The following is a 22,621-nucleotide window of genomic DNA, read 5'->3' as shown; positions in this document are numbered from 1 at the left end:
TAATCTAAAAGACCATTTATCCTATGTTGCTTCTGAACACAGAGAGTTCTGGGCATTTCCAGAGTTTAGGTATTTTATTTACAAAATGTGCTTTCACCTCTCTATCCTACTTCAGACACAGACATGGGGACTCTTTTTTTTTTTTCAACTTATGCACTAACTTTCTGTCTGGAAAGATGGATCATTAGCCTCTGTCACTACATTGGCACTTATCAGCTGCTCATAAAGGTGACCCCTCAATTATTTAGCTAAACTTTTTGTGTTTCCATCTGCAGAAATAAGTAAAGTAGCAAAAGTGTCAGGATAGCAGAGGAAACAAGATTCAGTAGGTTACAAATATATATTCTAATTATTTAGGACATAACGGGTTTTGAAATAACAGGAGAAATGATTAATAGGCAAGTCCATGTGGGCACAGTTTCTAAGTTTATTGTTACGAACATTTAAATCTACTACGGTTGCAAACAAGCTGGACTGGGCTGATTCCAGGTGGCTTTACCTTGTCAATGATACTCTGCATGTGGGATTTGTGAGACTGGTCTCCATACAAGAGCGAGGACCATTGGTCAGGTGCAATGCGCAAACCCGCTTCCATAGCGATCTGAACTATCTGGGAATCGTGCTCCCTCCTCAGAGCTTCGTATGTCCGAAACTCCTCCTTCAGCTGCATCAGGGAGGAATCCTCATCTCGCTTGGTCACCTAGCAAAGAGAAATGAGCCAAATACAATTAAGCAGGATAAGCCCAAGATTACATGAAGTCCGAGGCAAGTGACGTCTTCAGCTGGCAAAACTAAATCCTTCTCCCAAACTGAAATCAACTATGACACACTCAGTGAACACCAGTTCCTACTAAAGTAACACACATAGAGTGGTACCACTATAAAATGGACACAAAACATTGTTTATTTGGACTCTGACAAACATATTGGTCAAAGTGTCACTCATCCTGGACTTTACAGCATTCCACACCTTCAGTCAAGATACTTTGTTTGTATTGCAGAATTGTGTTTGCGGGTACAATTAGCAAAACCAAAATGTTTTTCTACTCATTTAGCAAGAGTAAATGACATTTCAGTTGAGCATCTAATAACATATATTAAATACCATGAAGTACATTAAGCAGTTTTTCTTCATACAGCTGACACCCAAGTCTCCCATTTCTTTGATTCTAACCACATCACAACTGAATTAACAGAACTAGTGATTTTTTTGGCTTTAAGCCACTTCTAAGAAGTTAAGGATGCTGCTTTACATCCAGGTTTTGTAACAGTACCTCTGTGAAACTGGTCAGAGGCAAAACCTAACTTTACAGCTTCAAGTCGCTGTTTCAGCCTACACTGCCATCACAGCTGAATGACAAAGAACTCTCTAAACTCATGTGGGACTTAATGGGCAATCCTTCCTCTAACTACTCATAGTTTTGGCCATATTTAATTTTGCAGGACAATGAAAACAGAAAGTGAAAACCAATGATTTTCATAGTATTATGAAACCTCTAGGCACAATTTTCTTCATACCTTGAAGCACGAGGCTCTGTAAAGGAGCTGGACAACATGCCCAATGCTAGTCTTGGAAGCTTGAGGGAATCGTGGCTCCAGTCTCTGCACCACAAAGAGAACCAAGACCTTTCGTGACAGAGCAGATCCATCTTCCAAAGCCAGCAGAACCAGCTTTAAAGCCTCCTCTTGCATTGCTGAGAGTAAGGGGAAATGCAAAAAATGACGAAAGATGAAAGAAGCCCAAGTAAAATTTTTGCAGTTCCTTGTTACCTACAATTGGGATAACAGCCAAAAACTCTCACTAACAGACACACAAACCCAGAGAGAAAAAGGAATTCAGCAAGAAGGGAGGGCAAAGAGAGAAGGAACCCTTCCAGATGCCCATACTGTGACTTGGGAAAACAGGACTTTTTACCTTTAATATTATTATATATTACCCCACACCAATCAAACAGGCTGCAGCACTACTATATGAAAGTTAGAATCTCAAAATTAGTCTTCATCTGTTTCCATTGGAAAAAGCTTCACTATTTTTCTTTAAGAAATTGGCTACATATTTCAAGACTCAACAAGTGAAGTCTGTATTTTCAATAATGAGACTTCATTTTTTTAAGCAACATTGATTTCTCTATAGTATTTTAAGCAAAGAAATTTAATTTATACATGCACAACTTTTAAAAATGTGTACATGTAACTTTCTATCCCTACAATTCTTTTCTATGTTTATTGCTTTAAGAAGGAAAAGAAGCCATGCCAGTCACTTCCAGTAACCTTACTTTTTCTAGAAAGATCTTCAAGGAGTAGACAAGAACAGAAGGACACCTATTCTGAATTTTACAGAAGACTTGAAAAAGCATTAAAAATACAAGAAAACCCAACAGCAGCAGCCCAACAGACATATAATTAATTCTGAAGATTACTATTAAGAAATTAGGCTGCTGCTGAATAAAATCACTCGGGCAATTAGACAGTCATTTATCAGTGGCTTAATTCTAAATTGCTTCTAGTACAGCAGTGATATTGTGATGTCACCTACCTGGCCCAAGGAACTGGCACCCTCTGGCTCTCACTGCAGCCCAGAGGTTGGAGGAGAGCTGCTGAGGGTTTTGATGCTGGAGAATGAGCTCTGTGACTGTTCTTTCCCCCAGTGACCGTGCTGCACGCATGGCTCTGATCCGCCCTTCCTCCTCCACCAGCTGGCAATGGACTAATGTCACAAGTTTCCTCTGCATGGGACGACTCAGCACACTCTGAGTAGTACTGTTAAGACCCACACCTTCAAAACAAAATGAAACAGAATAATAAACTACCTCATACTCCTCTTATTGTGCCAGTCTTCAGTGACTGTACTGGACAAGTGCAAACCTAGCTCTCCTGGTGTCCATTTTGTCAAAGGGAATACTAGTCAAGACACATCATAAGTTGATTTCACTTGTTTCACTTGGCAATAAAAGCAGTTTTCTGGTAGTCAGCTTCCCCACAGGCTTAATCTTGTGATTGACTGATCAAGCTTTTTACGAAGATGGAACCTCTAATGAATCCTTTTCCCATGTTGGTAGTTTGTCCCACACCCTCCCATCCAGATTCCCAGTTCATCCCTTATTCATGGACTTTAGGGATCACTTGGACATTTGTTTGCTTGCAGAACACATTTAGTTTCTTGCCTACATGTACTACCTTCACTGTTTTGGTTTAGAGTTTACGTGAGTCCTGAACTGCTTGGGTGATGTTTAATTTTGTGCCAAAGAATCACAAAATGCTGAGAGCCACCTAACTCAGGTTAAAGGAAGAGGTGACTCACTAGACATACAGCTGACCATGCTGAGTTTGCTCTACAGCCAGAGCTTGTTCACTGAGCCACCAATACCAAGAGTGATACTGCTGTCACACTGCACTGGTCACAAAAGTCTCAGCTTCTCAAAAAAAAAAATTTTTTATAATCTAATGACCATGATGCTCAACTCCACTACTAGGGCTGACAAACTGTCCAAATCCAGCACATATAATATATATAAAATCCATACTCTTCAACACAGTGCAGGTTTGCTAACTTAAAATTACCCAGACTGACTCAGCTCTTGTATTTGACCTTGTATAAACACAGTATTACTTATAATTTTCCTTATCTTATATGTAGTAACTTTCTCATATCAGTTTATTCATCCTCTACAGAACAGCTGCATCACTACAGTTATCACAAAGCAGAACTGAAAAAAAACCCAAGCAAAATGATCTATTTTTACTTACTCTGCAAAGATCAAATAAAAATTTGTCTCAACTCACTATTGCATGGTCAAAAACCTCTGCTTTTTCTCTGAATTATTTCTGACACTTTTCAAGTCTACATCCCCCTCCCCTCCATAAAAACATAACCTTAATGTTTAAGAAATCTGTTTCAATTTGTTTCTAAACTAGATTTATATCAATTTTTCAAACATACTAACTAACAATTTGGATAGTTTGTTTTGCATTTTATTTGTTTTCTTGTTTCATTTTCCAAGGAAGCAACAAAGTAACTACCTCTTGCACTGCTGAGTGGTTTGAGGTACAATGCCAATTCTTCCACGCATTTCTTGCCCTCCTCATAATGCTTGGTATCTTCAGCTCCACTGCATAAAGTAATTGGCTGCTGCTCAGGAACCTGAAGAGAGATGACATGTACATCTACTATGAATATGCATAAGTAAGTGTCAACCGTGCTTACAAACACTTATTTCTACAACACATTTCCTGTTTTCTTCTCCTTCTGTGATTTTTCTCTATTACTTAGTATTTTTTCAGCTTATTTACTGAAAAAATAGCATAAGAAACCCCACTGAGAATTAAAACAGACAGAATTTATGTTTAAGAGACTTCTTTCATTTAATGGCTGAAAGGTACTAGAAGCAGAAGGCTTAACAGGGCACTTCCTATAACTAACACCTTGGCTAAAATAGAACACATTGAACATCCCCAAAGCTGACTGGCCAAAAAACTCAGGGGGAAGAAAAAAAAAAATGTCTGCCAGTAAGTACAAATTTGTATCTATGGCCTCACAGCTCTAAAATCATCCAGGGACAACAGACTGCAGCTACTTAAGATTAGTGGAAGGAAGACTTAGCAGCAAATACAATAAGACACCCCTGGAACATACTCTGAGCAGATACAGTTACAAAGCATGACCAAGTTATCCTATGTAGTGCATATGAACACACCCTGTAAGTATCTGATGACAGATGCCAGCTACATTCTTGGGGTTTTGTGCTGGGCTTTTGTCAGGTGACAATTATTTCTTCTAGACATTCACCAGAAATCAGGATTTTTCCAAGTTATAATTTTGGTTCTACTTTCCTCTTGGAAAATTCTTAAAGCTTTCATCAAATTTGAGGGTACAGTATAGCACTGTACTAACATTTCTCAACATCACTGTTCAGCAATCAACCCAATATGATAGTACAGAGAATTGGAATTCTTCAGAAGACTAAACACAAGCACTTTTTTGTTTGCTGTCAAAGTGCAAATGGATCTCAGACTTCTATTTCCAAGTCAATCCCCATCCCATTGGCAATAACAGCATGCTAATCCCACATAGCTGCTTACAGGGACCAACAAAGGCCTTCAATCTAAAAGCAAAAGCCTTTAATGCTTCAGTTAAATACAGATACAAACCCGCCTACCTTCATGTGTAATCCAGCCATGGCAAGAGCAGTATTATGATGGTGGCACCAAATAAAAGCAGCAAATATATATAAAATATACATACACACATGTATATGGTTGCCATCACCAATGTGAACAGCTTTTATATCAATTTTAATAAAAAGCAATGCTTCAACCATATGGTCATATTTCTTCTTAGAAAACCATGTCACCGTGCTAAGTTTCTCATTTGACCGGTAAAATAAAAAGTTACTATCTTACTTTTCAAGTAGGTAACAAAGAAAAGCCTCAAAATGCAACATATCAGCTGGAATTAACATAGTATCATCGTACACTGACACAAACAAGATAGAGTGTGTCTGATCTAGGTTTCCAAGCCTACTAAAGAGAAAAACCCAAGTTCAATCACACCAACACAAGGTTAGCCTCAATACTTACAATGGATGGAAGTTAACTTGTAATGTTTTGTGGGGTTTTGGCTTTAATTTTGGGCCAGCATTTGTTTAGGGTATTTTGGTCTTTGGGTTTGAGGAGTTTTTCTATCTGTAAGCAAGAATATTTTCAGCATAAGGAGATTTTGCAACTCTGCATGTTAGAGTGGTCAGCTGTAAATAGTCACAACAGCCTTATCTTGAGTGGCTTCTTGGGATTTAGGAAACAATTATTAACTCCTGCAATATTTGCCTGCACCTTAACAGAATATTCCATGCCACGCTTTCAAAGGCACTGCCATTTTAGCAGTCTGCTTCTGCCAGGGAAGTGACATAGCAGAACTGGCTTATTGAGCAAATGACACATCTGAAGCATATGTGTCTACACACTGCACAATCTCTGCCCTATTTACTGCAGTCATATATACCATATGGTACAAAAAATATATATCATATAGTACAAATTCCTACTTGCTCCTGCAAGCATTCCATCTAGCACCACTGACAACCCAGAGCAGTGACAGAGTCACAACCCCTGGCAGACAAAGGGGGCTCGGAACAGACGTGGGACAGGAAGCCATGTTCAGCCCTGGATTTCGACCCTGAATTGAAGTGGGTTTAGAACACATTCAAAGCAGTGGTTTGGAATGCCAGACACAGCACAACTCCACCAGTGAGACACAAGGACTGTCTAGCAACTAACAGAAAGCTTCCCCCTCCCCCACGGAAAAGCTGGCAGGGAAAAACTTCCAAGAGCTAATGAAGCTATTCAAACACTATCTGCATATTGTTTCCACTCCTTCTCTTTTGAAGGGAAGCTTCAATGTAAAAATCTAAATGCTTGTACAACTGTACTGTTTGCAAAATGAGCCCAAAAGAGATTAAACTATTATCTGAAGCCGGAGTAAGCGTAGTACTGAAGAGTAAAACAGCATGTTTTTTTCTGTGGTTTTCAGGAGTGTTCAGAAGAGAATTTAGTTCTCATGCACACATACTTCATTCATGCAGTGCACCTCACAATAAAATTTACAAGTAATTTTCCTTTTGCTGGTTCTATTCTATGCACTTCTAAGAGTTAATACTTTAGGGTTAGTATAACTGCAAGAATAGCATCTACCAAAAGAAAAATCCTGAAGACATAATTCATATATATGACAGGAAATGTGACAATGACTTTGGCTCCATCATGGAACAGCTGAGGGACAACTGAGAAATAATTAAACTCTAAAGCATTTTCACTTCCCCTTCCCAAAATATCCTTTTAATAGCATACATGACCCTATGGTCACTGCTGTTTACAACGCCTCTCAGAAGCCTCAGAATAGATGCCCCACAGAGTGAACTCATTATTTTCACACTCACTCCATATTCCGTTCTCTCAGACATCACACCCTTATGACAGTTTCCACTGCAAATATATTCACATCATGTAATCAACACCTCCCAAAGGGGATGAGAGCAATACAGAAAAAATTATCTCAGATGTTTAATTGCTTTAAATCTGTGAGGGTTTCACATGTATCTGCTTTTGCAGTGACTGCAAGTATCCTGGCAATGGAATGTTACCCATCAGCATGGCTTGTGGCTGTGGGAACAGACAGGTTATGACAGCATAAGGAAGGGGACTGGAAAAGAATGCTAAAGCATCATCTCATACCAGGCAGTGATTTTGAATTGGTGATTTAAGTGTAATTTGATGAAGTCAGTCAGATTAAGTTGTCAGTAATTACCATTAGACATCTAATTGCACAGAATGAGAACATGTTAAACAGACCAAACTCCTTTTTGAATGGTTTGAAAACTGTTTCTAGCAATATTTCCCTCCCCCTCCCTGCAAATGAATGATTTGCTTCCTGCCAAGAGAAACCAAACAAAACCAAAAGCCTACCATCTTTAGTTCCTCAAAAGTTTACATTAAAGACAATTTTTTCACAGATAATTCCTCTTTTGTGCCACTTTATTTCATCAAAAGGTAAAATAAAAAATTATCAAACATGCCTCTAATAGCTCTGCACTTTCAACCTTCCCCTTTCGAAAGGGCAGTAAATTAAGATCACCCAGTCTCTCATCACGTACAATTCCAATGTCTAGAATTGTTTGTCATGCCCAGCAGGAGATTATTCCAAAATTAAAGCACCACAGGCATTTCTGCCATTCTTCATCACCTATTTGGAATGTGCACGCTGCTGTTTCACAGTAAAAAAAAAAAACACAAGGGAAGAGCTTAGATGACAGATTCATGATTAGGTACCTTCAAACCACTGGACAGGTGAATGCTTAAAATAGTTACATATAGTGAGTAATATGTGGATGCTTGAATAGCTAAATTTCAAAACCTTTTTCCCACAAAAACAAACGTAAGCGATTCCTTTACCCAGGAAGTCTAAGAAGCAAGGCATCCTATGAGTGCCTTGCTGATTTGTGTCCAAGGCCATTGTGTCTCTCTTCCTTCACAGCTCCTGCTCAGCTACTCAGCTATGCCCAGCTTTTGCAAGAATAGTAACTCTCATTGTCACCTTATGATCCCTCTGCTCCCCTCATTTTATTTAGCAAAACTTATCTAGACATGGTCTGAACTAGCTAAGCAGGGAGGCTGTGGATATTCCATTCCTGCAGGCTGGATAGGGCTTGGAGCAAGCTGGTCTAGTGGAAGGTGTCCCTGCCCACAGCACAGGGCTGGAATGAGATGGCTCTAAAGGTCCCTCCCAACCCAAGCCATTCTGTGATTCTATGACCATTGCCTTCCAGAACAGCCCCTGTAACCAGTGTCAATGTGTACCATGCTGCAGGGGAGCAGGTAAAAATCTGAATCTGCAACAGTTAATTTTCACACAAAGGGTAGCTCTAAACTGGGCAATGGGTTTCATTTCAGAAAGGGGTGGGGAGAGGGAAAAACTGAGAAACAGTTTAAATCAAGTAAGAAACCAACTCTTTTCACTGTTAGAGAGACAAATTCTATCCAGAGAATATGTTACTGTCAGAGAAATACATTACTGCCTTCCTGGGTGACTGTGTGACAAATCCAGTATGTTTTCCTCAGAAGGACAGTCCTGCTTATTTCACTTGCCGTACTTGTGCAAAAGCCAAAGTAACTTGCCCTGGAATCCTGTCACTGCTGCCAGTCACAGCAGAATAGATTTGTTTCTTTAAACTGCTTGGTCTCTTCCTCCACCTCCAGCAAAAAAGCACTTAACAAGTAGAAATGTGTGAATTCCTCAGAAGTCACTCCAAAGGGAAAAGAACAAACTGTTCTTCCCCCTCATAGATAGAAGCTTCAGTTGGGCTTTACTGTATTTCCTTCCAAAATGAAATTTTTTTTTTTTGGAATTAGCATTTACAAATAAACTATTACAGGTCTCTATGAACTCAGGTTAAGGTGTACAGAGGTTTGTTGGAGATTAAGGGACACTAATGACACATACATGCTCCTGAAACTAAATTCAGATGTGGAAAAACAAATGAAAGTAGATTCAACTGGAGTTGACACTACTCATACTTTGAAAGCTGGATTGCTGCTCACAAATAATTTTTGCTGAAATAGCAGAAGAGTGCACTCTCTTAGTAGGACAGTTCAAAATCACTAGTTTCTCAAAAGTACCTTTTTAAAATTTTTTTCCTTAAGCAAGCCTTTTTCTGTAAAAACATTTTTTAAAATGGTAATTGTTTCTCTGTCCTTCACAGGAAAGTAGTTGTTTTCATTTTCTAGTAATCCAGTCTCTGGTAAACACTGCAACAGCTGCCAGGACAGGAAAGGGAAGAGAAAGGAGAGCAAGTTATACTGAACACTGATTTAATTCACGTGTTCATTTGAAATTAGGAGCTGGCAGGGAAGGTGGTTCAAATGTCTCTTACGGGGAAAGTCTGTCAGTAATAAATACCCAGCTAGGATCCACAGTTATTGTTACATTAAGGTCATGATGAAACAAGATCCTGTGAATCTTCATCCCACAAAATTTTCAGATAAAAAGGGAGCACAAAATGATGTAATCAGTGCAAAGTCAGAACCTAAAGTTCAGAGTGCTCTCATGACAAACACTATACTATAAAACCTTCCTTCATACCTCATACATATAGATAATAAGGAAACTCTGGGTAGCTAACTAGTAGAACTAGGAAAAACCACTCAGTTATGTATACAGAGCAGGGTGGATTTCCATCTCATTCCACAGAATCTTGTTTTTATAAAAATTTAAATTCTGGCAGAGGTCAAATTGAAGCTATTATACAGCTTCTCATAAAGCTTAGCATAAAAAAGCTTTATGAGAAGCTTATGGCACATAAAAAACCAAAAAGTGCAAGGGAAAGACATTTATCACAAATGTGGACATTCAGATGCAACTGGAAATATTCAAGAAACTGCAGAGAGAAAGAGAACTGTAACTTTTTTTAATTATATCACCCATAGATTTCATACTGCTTGGAAGCTCTTCAAAGATGGCAGCATATCACAGGAATGGGAGTGTACAATAATCTCTCTGCTTCCTCCTGCAGAGCAGGATGAGTCACTTAGCACAGCTAGAAACACCATTTGATTTTGAGCTTCTGAAATAACCTCTATGCCATACACCACAAAAGAAAAACAACAAATTAGCCATATTACTTGATAAACTAAAAAGTGGCAAAAGCACACCTGGACCTGTAAGTCACAGTACCTAATAAAAAGCAACACAAGAGCATCTCTCTTTCCTCCACACCTTTTATAGATCTTCCACAATTCTTTCCTTTTCCCAAAAACATGGATCTCATTGAAATTTCTTCTGTGTTTAATTTCACTTATCCCAGATATTGGAGCAGTACAAAATAAAGCAGTAATCCCTTTAATGCTAACTGATCCCATCTACATTTTCATTCTTCACCCATAAATTAGACAGGATTATCCCTCCTCTGCTAAAACCACAATCCTGTCCACAAGCCTTGGAAGGCATGGGTCACAGGGAGCTACCTGAGACCTAATATTGACAAGATTTTGCCACTTTAAGTCTGTGCTGTAACTGAACAGGGTGATCCTGCTTTCCACACATCCCTGCCCTTTCCTGGGGCTGTTGTCAGCTCCAGTGCCACTCATCCCCCTCATATCACCACCTCAACTGACCTCACCAGTACCTATTCCAGCAAAAAAGGGAGTCTCAAGCAGGCTTCCCCCCTCCCGCACCAATATGGATTTAGAGTAACATGTCATCTCAGGAAGTTGTATTCCCATTGCACAGTTTCAATTAAGGCTGTATAAAGGCTGCTACCAGAGAGATCTGTCCCACATCGTCACATCCTGCATCCTTGTTCCCTCCTGCTTTTGGGACAACCAAACACAGGTCTCACAGGGTGAATATAGTAAAGCACATAACCTACCACAGAAAAATGTCTTCCCACAAAATAAGCTCACTGATCCAGAACATCCTTTTGGCAGAGCATGGCTAGGTAAGAGCCAAAGAAGAAAGAAGGAAGGGAACACAACAAACCCATTCTGATGACAGCCCACAGAATCAGACATAACAAAACTCATAGCCACCAGCAAAATAAAGATTTAAACTACTGATCCAGGCACCTTTACTGCTTCTTGTAGACATCTACAAAAAAGTGGATGCCTTCTCTTCACATCATTAAGACAACATCATACTCTTTATTAATCCTGACTTGTCCTCCCAAAAGAAGGAAAATACTGAAACGGATTTAAAAAAAAAAAAAAAAAAAAAAAAAAAAAAAAAAAGCAGGGATACCTGAGCACCCACAAGTTGCAGCAAGGCTGAGTTCACAGGAAGGAGTTCAATGTCTGTGTTGATAGTGGTCTGGTCAAAGGGACATGCCTTACGGTGGAGCTTGTTGAGGCACATCTTGCAGACAGTGTGGCCACAGCCCAAGCTGATTGGCTTCCGGATCGTTTCGTCGAAAGTCTGTGTGCAAATCGGGCAGGAGAGAAAATCCGTCCATTGTGGAGCTTGTACAGGCATTGCTTCAAGAGTTAATTGACAAGACAAAAATCTAAAGCACAGATTCCACTGGAATCAAAATTTTGCAAAAAAGTCTGTTTGGTTTTAAATATCTTCTGTAAGTACAGACAGTCTGCACATAGTGTGAAACATAACCTAGAAGAAAACAGAAACACAGAGTTAGCATTCTGTACTAGAAAAGGCACGTGAGCTCCTTTGTGCTAGGGAAGTACCACTCCTTGAGGTGTAGCTGAATTAAATACAGGACTGAGTCACAACTTGTTTAATTCCAGCTACTCTCTGGCTCTGGAAAAGCCAGTGTCAACCATTTCTGCAGTTATACAGTTTCAAATAAATCAAGGAAGATAACTATCACATTGAAGCTGTAAGACTAATTTGCTCTTCATTTTTATGTTCTCTCTTTATGAATGAGCAAATTGACATCAATTGTGAATAAAAAAGACAATTCCACTAATCCACCTTCATACAATATCTATTTTACAAAATAATAGAATATTTAAATAATTTTGCTTAGACAAGGCTTCATCCAAAGCCTCTGTCACAAGCAACCAGAGTCCAGTGGGCTCTGGATTGGCACACAATGACTGCCCAAGCCTCGAGGGCTTTCCCCAGTGGAATTTGAAGGAAAAAAAAAAAAAAAAGTGCAAGTCACCGATTCATAACCAATTTTTCTAAATCAAGCAGCAAACTGACAAGAAAAATATCACCCCAACCACCCATATGTATTAGTTTCTCTTTCCCACACACCAGCGGCTTCAGTTTCAAACCAAGGACTACACACTTACTTGCTAGTGTCTGTTCTGACAGGAAGTTATTCCATAAGAAAAAGAGCAACTTTTTATCAAATCTTAATCTTAAAAAATATTTGCAATTAAAATCTAAATTCTAATGACAGAGATAAACTTTATATCAGGACCTGTGCAATTCAGAGTCAATACATTTTAAAACAGAAAAAAATTTCTCATGCTAAAATAAAGACTCTGAAAAAGCCTCTGCCATTTTTTTCTGGGGAGAAAAAAGGCTTATTTTTTTCAGAATTTAGTGCAATGTTGTTCACAGTTACCATTACTTTGCCAATGAAGTGTTACTAGTTAAGCTTTTAGCTGAGTTTCATCAAACACCCAGCCTTAGCTCTAAAGGTAATGAAAAAGAGTTGTACTATGATGATCCCTCTAAGTCACTCCCAACTCAGGATCCTTTATGCTTATAGGGAAAAAATAACCATTTCTCTCTTAAAAAAATGATATACAATGTCACACAGTCTCTGGCTCCCAGCCAATAAGGAATCAATAAAAAAAATTCAGTATTTTCCAGGCAGAGTGGCACAAGGAAGAGGCACCATATGTGGTTAACCCTACCACCAGAGCATTGCACAAGATGTCAAGGTTGTTCAGGGCTATCCCTTCCAAAATCCCTCTTTAATGGCAAATCTGCCATTTTCTTCCATCTTGTCAGCATAGGGTCAAATCACTCTCGTCACTAATGTATCACCACAACCCAAATGAAATCTTCTATACTTTTAGGTTACTACACCGAGAGATGATATCCTAAACCATTCAACAAATTTATTTCCAAGCCTTCCCTGGCTACCTGCCCTCTTATAAACTGAACATTCAATGTAGAACTATTCTTTGTAAACCAAATCTACAACAGAAATTACCCAGAAACTTCACAGAAATCCTCCTGCAAAGAGCAGTACACAGCTTGGTAAACCTACTATATGTATGGCTGTGCTATGAAATGTCCTTTGGGGATCAAAATTTAAGAGCTGAATCATAGTTCTTGCTTTTGGCCACACTGCTATTAGAATATCTAGCAACAATTTCTCAGATTCTTCTGCAATTCAGAAACAAACTGAGCAGTCTATTTAAAACATTATTAGCCAACAATTCAGGAAAATAAGTTTTCTACTAACTGAGGAGACTTAAAACCAGAAGCTAACATGAAGTTGTATCATCAAGTCTAGAAAATAGATGTGAACATGGAGAGGCCACTATCCCAAGCTGTGAACTGGAAGAAAGGAGTTAAATGCAACTTTAATGTTAGCAAACTAATTTAAAAAAACCCAGTAAACAGAGCCATGTGGTTGCTACCTGTACCTCTGGCATAATGAAACAGGTCATATTATTTACAAATTCAACAGTTGAAAGAGAAGTTTGGTGAGTCTTGAGATGAAGGAGCTAATTAGTGGCATCCATGATCCCGTGTCAAGACAGGTCTCCAAAGGCTGGGGAATAAGGGAAGCAAAGCTTATACATAAGCACAGCTCTCAGAGACTCTGCAGTGTCTGAGGTTGTGTCCTGTGTGCCTAAATGCCAAAGAAGGCCACTGACAATATAATATACAGCTGTATATTATACAGAAATCTCAGAAAGTCATTATTTCAGCACAGTCTAGCTGCTCCAACAGATGGCTAATCGGCATGATGCAGCCAACCTTTACCTCACAGAAAAGAATAGCTGCTGGAACAACAGGGTTCTTGTGCTTCTAATGAATCTCCACAGCAGATCAGCACAAAACTGTGGAAATTCCTCTGATCCCACACAAGACAGGAATGGCATCACAGAGACCAAAGATTCACAAGCCACATGCACCAAACCAAGTACTGCTGGTGCCACAGCTTTCCACATATATGGTTCTGTTTTCCCACCAGATCCTCAGCCTTCGGACCAGGGAGCAGAGCCAAGCACGGAGATATAATGTAAATCTCTTCTACGCACAAAGATGTAGAGATGTGAAGTTGCTGAAGATACCCGTGCTTTGTACCAAGATTTGTGACTCACTATGACCTTAGAAATAACTGGAAAAAACAGTCTCTAACTTCAAAGAGCTACCTACGTTCAACAGGAGACAAGACAAATGGCAACAAAACAGTGGAAATAAGACCGTTTCACTATCACTGTTATTGGAATCATCAGTACTACAGAAAGAGAACACTTCTTTGAACATATACAGTAGGAAAAGTATATTCATTTTTATAGTATAATGCTTTTAAAAACAAATGTTTATATTCAGCATTATACCAGAGGTAAGCAAATCATAAAGAATGCAAAAATTTACCAAAGACATAACTTTAAATAGCCCGCCTCCCCATAATATTACATTTTTAACCCATGCTCAATTCACTAGAATTTCACACTCAATATCTTCTAACACTGTAAAATGCACATCCAAACACAATTCTTGGTGCATGATTAAAGAAATTGATATGTCAAAACCCAAGAAAGCAAAAAACTAAAAAGACACATCCACAGTACATAAACTGGAAGACAAAAATATGTCATTAGGAATGAAGATGCCCCAAGGCAGACCTTGAATCCTATACTGAAACCAGAGACAGACTGATTTTCTTATTTCTGAGTTTGAAAATATAAAGTACCTGTATGCAAGTCTCATCCTCCTGTTTTCACCTAGAAAAAATTCTCCCCTCTTCTGGGCCTCCCAGCCCCCAAAAAATCCTTGAAATTCCATTCTTCAACCCAGACTGGAAATGCCATGCTGTAATCAGATAGGTGACCTGTCTCCTTTGGGACCCTGCCAGTGCTTTAGAGACAGACATGATTATTCCATAAAGCACTGGAACAACCACTCCATCCTTACTCTGCTGGACTGCAATGCAGAGGCTGACACAGCCTCATGTCCAACCTGTGTTATGTCTGTGGCAACCAGAGTCTTCCACATCCTTTGCAGATTCAACTCTTGACAAGAAGATGCTTGTGAAACACAACAGTCTGTACCAACATCCACTGGCATCAAGTTTCACACACCATGGCACACAGGAAGCTCCTCTGCTTTCAGTTTGAATTAAGTGCATTCTCTGAGGAAGTCCTTTGGTGCAGGTTCCAAGCACACCCCAAATTCTCTCACAAACATGTTATTTGGGCCCAGCATGCTCTTGGCATGGACACATCACATGCTGTTTCATCACTACCGAGTTGGCACTGCTCTCTCCCAGCAGCAGTGCACACTAAGTCATGTCACAGTTTAAGCAGATGACTCAGCATACCTAAGGGGCACCCTTGGCTCTGCTCCTGCCAACTCAGTAGATACAGCCCTTAAAGCGTTACTCCCTCCTGGGTTTTGTGTATTCCCACAGCATTTCCTAACTCAAACAGCATTATCACCTTAACTAAAATTTGGTTCAGCTGAAGCTCTTTTATTTTTGCCGAGTATGGCTCCTAGCTAAACCAAGTGGAGCTTCCTGTCGCAGTTACCAGTGAACACAAGTAAAGCCTACTTAGTGCTAAGCTTAACATTACAACAGCTCCTCAGAGCCAAAACAAACTCAGGCTTGCCAACTGAACTGGTCATGCAGATAGAACTCCTGAATAATCATTATTTATTCTAAGAAAGAAAACACCATTTCATTAATTCTTCTAAAGACTCTTACTCCTGGACAGTAACTTACACTTTTCTGAGAAAATGTAACTTTTCTGAGAAAAAGTAACCACTTCTCTCTTCTGTGAGACTGGTTCTGTGCTACAGTAATTACTTCAAAACCTCTGATACTTAGAAATTAAAAACAAATCAACAACTGAATTTAAATAAACAAACAACACCAAAGCAATTCCTAACTCATAAGGATTACCAGATACTCATAGTACAATTCTAGCCAGCAGCTGAACCTTCTCCATTCTTGTCTAGTGCTAAACAGACAAATTTTTGCTGGTGTTTCACAGAACCTTTTTTTACTCCAGTGTGCTCATTGTAATAAACAGTATTTCTGAGGGCACTTAAATAAATTTCTTCTTTTCCCTGAGGAAATGCTTTAATAGTCCTGAATATAATTTTAGAGAAAAACTAACCTGACAACCTGTGGGAAGCCCTGACCAGCTAAAAGTAATCTATTTTTTTACCAACACCCTGTACCGCCAACTTCATGGTTCACAGAAAAGGATAAATCACACTAGCTATGTTTTCCATAACCAGTTCTACAGAAAAACCCCTGAAAATTTTTAGAGAGGGAAAGTCCATACCTGATCAGAGGAGAGAAGGTAGAAGAAAAAAGCTTCTTACCTCTGCCTGGGAAGCTCCATGAACAACACATACCATAAGGGCAGAAGAGTATATCCGACAGATTCAGGGCTTTTTCCCCTTCCTGTTTGCTCTCTCAAACTCCCCAGTAAACTCTCCGCAGGCAGAAGGGCCCGACTTCCTCATTCCTGCTGCACGCATGCGTGCTGCCAGCACACAGCCCACAGCCCCGAACACTGCCCACAGCATGGAGCCACAGAGAAATCCCCACCCAACAGCCAAACCTGCAAGTCTGTTCGTAATGCATATTCCAACCCTTCCTTCAAAGCGTTAGCTGGCTTAAGTAGCTGTGTAATAAAGCTCTTCAAAAAAAAGAAGCAAAGATAAAATCATGAATATCATCAAAACTGTGTCCCAAAGTAACCGAAGCTCAGTTAAATCAGATTCAAGATCTACTTTCTTTTCTCCTCAGTAATTTTTGACTATGAAAACAAAGGGAGAAATTTATGCAATTTCTGGCAAAAATCTCTTACTTGGTAGAGTCAGTGAAGTACCTCAGGAAAATGGGGCCAGTTAAGGACAAAATGTTATTCCTTATTTGAAGCTTCCTGCCTAGTAACAACACGAGGAAAACAAGAAAGCCAAAATATCAACATCACAACTCTACCATAGTACCTCCCTAACAGAAGCTCTGAAAGCAATTTATAATGATTTAAGCTTCCCAACATCCTGTGAGGCAAGACCTCATGTCTTCCTACAGAAAAAAAAAAACAAACTGTTGAATGAAGTTATTTATATGGTGTTTAACAGGAAAAACATGGAATGAAACCTGATATATCATTTACTTGACCTCTGTTCTCACCCGACTACCATTAGGGTCATGAACACTAAAAGGCAACATATGTAGACAAAATTTAAGTGTTCTTGCTCATGCCCTCCAAAATATAAAACCTGCACGTGAATAAAATCATAAATTTTCAGGGAAGATATACACGACCAGCTCCATAATTTCTCGTTTAAAAGGTTATTTAAAAGAGGAAATTATCTATCTACATATCAAAATTGCAAAATGGTTTTATTATCTACCACCTAGAAAATTTTTTCTACCAATACATGATAAAGTCTAGGGAGTTAATTGCAGACAACAGCTCTACAACATGTTCTTTCACTTCAAATTACGAATTCTTGCATTTGTTAATGAAAACTCTAATAGTAACACAATGATTAAACCAGTATTTAAAAAATGAAGGAGAAATCAAACAGATTAATAGAACAAAGGCAGAAGGCACTTCAAAAATCCACAGTAGTTTTCAGGATGGGGACTTGGGTTACATGAGTCTAATCCTCAAGAACTCTCAACCCTGCTGTCAAGGAGGCAAGCTAGTATTTTGCTTTATCCAGAGAAAACATATGTTTGAAAAAAGTCATGGCAAAGATAAAAAAGACAAGCTTGTAGAAGTCTTCAGATTCAAGGGTACAGACAGATATTACCTCTCAGTGTCAGCTAGAAAAGTCACTATTCTTTCTTTCTCATTCCTTCCTAAAATATTCCAGCTGGACTGGTTACAGAGTTGTCCAGGCTGAAGGTTTAAACATAGATCTTTATTAATAAACACAGGTGGGCAGGAATGTGGGTGGACAGTAATTACACAACCAATACCTCATTTTAACTAAAACAAGGCAACAAACAGCTTGTCTAAAATAACCCCAAGCACTAGATTTGAGGAGGAGAAAGCAATTGAAGTGATAATGTTCTGGATCATGGAGACCACTATCCTTTTCCATGCAAGAATAATGTCCTGACTGCTACTACAGGCATCTGGTAGATGAAAATGGAAAGTTGAGGAAAGGAGAGGGGAAGATCTTGGTGTCACTGCAATGCCTTTATCCTTCCTTAGTCATGAATCATTGAGAAGACCCAGCACAACTCAATGAAAAAGAAAGTATTAAAAAAAACAATCTAAGAAAAAGATATAAAGTACTGCTTGCCACCCACTCAGAAACAGTTTTTCTCCCACTTAATTCAGCAGCTCTAGTTCTGCTTTCAAGTCAACGACACGACAGCTACAATAACATTACAACTGCAATATCAAACAATGAGACAGAAGGGCAGACTTATAGTCTGGCTGGAGATACTGGTCAAAAACTGTTCAAAAAAGCCCTCTAACCTATAATACAACCTTTAATAATTATCCCCCACCCCCTGCTCCCCAGCAAACTTATGTAAGAATTCTGTCTCCAAAAGGAAAAAATAATCCAGACATTTTTCTTTTTTTGTAGTGTACTGTGAAAATATTACTGGTTTTTTTTTTATATGATAAACTTACGAGGCAAGAATGAAGCAATAGTCTGAACTTCCTCCCCATCTCCTTCCCCTTATGCCCAAGTGTTGGCACTACACTTGTCACTGTCCTATTTATTTCAAACTGACTGGCAGACTTAAAAAAACCAAACCTCATATGACAAAAATTCCAGGTGCCAAAGTAAGGAAATACTGAAATATACTTTAAGAGCAGTGTCAAATCAATAGAAATGCTACTGCCCAGCATAGGCAATAAAAGGCTATTATTTCATTATTATTGAAAACATAAAATGGAAAAGTAAAATCCCATTTTATTAAGAACTCCACAGGTATTCAGAAAACATTTTCAGTGTCCACCTGAAATCTTAAGTCTCAGGACTTCTTCATAGTGTTTTCTTCTTACTTCTCATTTCTCTGATTGGGAAGTGGCTTTTCTTGTAACTTAATAAATGTCACCCTCATTTTAAAAATAGATGTCAAATAGCTTCCTATTAATAACATATAATAACTACTGTTTCATAACTACTCTCTAATAAAACTTCAGTTATTCTATTTAACTTCAAAGCAATTAATTTTGGAAGACTGCATTTAAACATTAAAAAAAAACATCTTTTAATAAAGGCAGAAAGTCAAGAGCAGTGAAAAAGAATGAACTTTTAAACAAAACTACCAATATAGTTGCTTGCTTGCCTGTTTAATGTATGAGTTCATTTTAAACATGACCCCCACAAGTAGGGCTCTTTTTTTCTGTGTTACATACAAAGCCATCTCTAGACTACTGTGATGTTATTTCAAAAGGCAATGGAGCCCATCATTTTTGTGGCACATATATTTTATCATAACAGGAGTTCACAGTGACAAAGAATATTTTTTTCATCCTCTGAGCTTTATTGTATTTCTATCCATTACATTGTTCTCTCAAAGATTTTGATACAGAATTATTGAACTATATAATCTTCAATAAATCAGCTCCTCTACTTTATGCACCTATTCAGTCAAGCATGTCATAATTTCTGCATTATGATGAAAGAACATGGCACCATTAGCTTCACAGAAAATATGTCCGTTTACAAACAACATGCACAACAAAATGCTTTTGTGCCCACCACAACACTGTAGTTTCACCAAAAAGTTGAGGCAGGCAGCCTGAGGAGCTGCTAAGAGAAGATAATCCAGGTTTTCCTTCTTTCTCTCCCAGATCAGTCAAGTCTAGCTGCCGAGAGAATTGTTAAACATTAATTAAACAAGTGCCCTTGTGGCCAAGAAGGCCAATGGTATTCTGGGATGCATTAGGAAGAGCATTCCCAGCTCTTCCAGGGCTGGTCCTACCACTTGCTCAGGCCTAGTGAGACACATCAGGAACGCTGTGTCCAGGTCTGGATCCCTCAGGACAGGCGAGACCTGGAGCTTCTGGAGCAGGTCCAGCAGAGGCTGAGGAGATGAGGAAGGGCATGGAGCAGCTCTCTTGAGGGACCTGCAGCTGTTCAGCCTCAAGAGCAGACCCAGGTGAGAGGGGCCCTCATCCCTGTCTGTCCCTGTCTGCAGGGAGGGCTCAGAGCAAGGACCAGGCTCTGCTCCCTGGGACCCAGCAATGGGACAAGAAGAGACCATGGGCAGGAATGGATGCCCAAGAAGCTCCACCTGAAGATGACAAAGAGCTTCTTTTCTGTGCAGTGACTGAGCACTGGAACAGAGACCAGAGAGGGTGTGGAGTCTCTCACTTGGAGGTATTCCAGACCTGTCGGAACACAATCCTGTGCCATGTGCTCTGGGATAACCCTGCTTGAGCAGGGAGGTGGGACCCAATGACCCACTGTGGTCCTTTCCAACCTGATCCACTCTGATTGTCTGAAAATACCCAAGCTGTAAACAAAGAGCAAATCACAGCCACTACCCACAAACATGATACTTCAAATGAGATTTAGTACATCAGCAACAGAATGTAATCTCTGAAAAAACTGATATGAGTTAACCATCGTAGTCTTGTGAGGACCCAAGCATCCAGACTCATATTTGCATTCTACAGTCAAGGAAGACCGATACTGAAACTTTACTTATTTAGCATTTCCAATGCATTTTCAAGCATAGGCTTAGAGCAGGGCAAGTTTAAACTACTTTATAGAAAGTACTTTCTGTGCCCATGTTTCATCTCTGCTAAGGACCTAAACCTATCCAAACCAAATTTTCTTCCTTCTCACATTTGCTTCTAAAAGGTTCCAAAAGATGCTCCAGACCTGTTAAATGGTTAAGAAGTCCTGGAAACAAGGGAAAAAATGTGGGCAGCACAAGAAGGAACTTCAAGGCAGACACTTTTAGCATCAGTAGACTTGTCAAATTCTTTGGTGCAGTTTCATAAGCAGCTTATTTGGGCAAAACCAGGGCAACACAGACTTTTAATGTATTTCTTAATTAATGGAAGCCATCTTCAAAGTATTAACTAAATTTTCACTAGCTACCTAAATGCTTTTCAGCAATCCTAACAGTAAGGATTCCAACTAACAGGTTGGAATGATGAGAGTAGGTGAAAAAGAATAAAGAATATGAGCAATAATTTGTGGAATTGTTACTTTACATTAAATCCACACCAAAATTATTTAATTTCAAAAACAATGCTAGATTTAAGCAATGCTTAATGGTGCAAGTCATGCAAATCCAGCCAAAGCCATCCTTTCAGCTCATTGCAGTTGCAGCACCGAGTGAAGTACTGTCCAGAGAATGCTCTAGCAGTCCATAACTCACATCACCTAGAACCTAGCTGCAAATAAGGAAGCAATTGTAAATGCTACAATAGGTGATACAAAAATAGCTTACAGGGACCAAACAGAACCAGATATACTTCTTTGTTTAGTCCTGTAATGGCTTCACTTGCAATAATAGCAGGAATATTAGTCATCTGTGAAACTCATGTTCGTTATCTTATTCTACCTGTTTTCATGACAGAGACTGCAATTGTGTTTTCGCAACACAACCTAATCTACACTACAGCTCTGGAGTCATCCAAGGTCAAGAGGCAGCTGTGGCAGAAATGGCACTGAACCTGGAAAATTTCAGCTCTCTTGTTAACAATTGCATAAATAAAAAATTAGCTAGTCAACACACTATACAAGATTTTCTCCACACCTCTAACAGATTTGATATAAAAATCCAAATAGTATTCAGCACTGACGAGCCTGCTCAAGACTTTTAGGCAGTGTTAAATTACCATTCACACAGGGCTTAAAGTCTTTAAGTAGCAGCAGGAGAGGTCACACAACAGTTGCTGAAAAGCAGGTTAATTCAGGTACATCTGACTCAGAATGTAATTGAGCCTCACTTGCTTTAAATGATACTGGCAGCCGGTGATTCAATTTGTAGCACTGCTAAAAAAAGCTGTTCCAGAGGCCAAAAATAGCCAGGGGCAATGTACTCCTTTTGAATTAGACTTTTCAGGCAACCTTCAATTACATGAAAAAAATCCTACCCTTAAATATTTTGCAGCCTTTGTGTCAGTCTCACCTTCTACATTTATAAAAATAGAATATTTTCTTTACAGCTTGACAGCATCATTAAAAGTTGTGTTAGTTTAACACAATCTGGCTTTTAGTGGGGGTGGAGGAAGCCATGGAGGTTGCTTCTGAAAGAGAAGATCCTCGAAATTTCTACTATGTCCAGCAGAGCCAATCCCTAAAGGCTCCAATGATGGATATACTAGCTGCCCCAATTAGGGAAGTTAGCAATGCCTCTGTGATTACATATTTAAAAATAAAAAAGGGAACTCAATTCCTCTTCTGCCTCTCCAAGGGGGGCCACCAGACCCCTTCCCAATGCAAACACTGGGGCCATGCTGCTGG

General features: G+C 39.2%; 1 protein-coding gene across 7 annotated transcripts in view; it reads right to left on the bottom strand.

Moving 5' to 3' along the window:
* The window catches only part of RC3H1 (ring finger and CCCH-type domains 1), a 59,353-nt gene that overhangs the window by 24,714 nt on the left and 12,018 nt on the right, over nucleotides 1–22,621 (bottom strand). For 6 of the 7 annotated variants that reach the window (XM_021525078.2, XM_021525080.2, XM_021525082.2 and 3 more), the window contains exons 2-6: nucleotides 11,285–11,650; nucleotides 4,021–4,141; nucleotides 2,537–2,776; nucleotides 1,519–1,694; nucleotides 500–700 (exon numbers count right to left, since the gene is read on the bottom strand). In XM_021525078.2, coding sequence (XP_021380753.1) covers nucleotides 500–700; nucleotides 1,519–1,694; nucleotides 2,537–2,776; nucleotides 4,021–4,141; nucleotides 11,285–11,515 — 969 coding nt within the window. In that variant the 5' untranslated portion in view covers nucleotides 11,516–11,650. Of the gene's footprint in view, nucleotides 1–499; nucleotides 701–1,518; nucleotides 1,695–2,536; nucleotides 2,777–4,020; nucleotides 4,142–11,284; nucleotides 11,651–16,531; nucleotides 18,476–22,621 lie in introns of those variants that run through there. The other variant, XM_021525079.3, reaches the window with a different exon arrangement.

The sequence above is a fragment of the Lonchura striata genome, chromosome 9 (assembly GCF_046129695.1).
Source record: "Lonchura striata isolate bLonStr1 chromosome 9, bLonStr1.mat, whole genome shotgun sequence".
Lineage (NCBI taxonomy): Eukaryota > Metazoa > Chordata > Aves > Passeriformes > Estrildidae > Lonchura > Lonchura striata.
The sequence above is the reverse complement of the archived record's forward strand: the minus strand, read 5'-3'. Positions and strand labels throughout refer to the sequence as shown.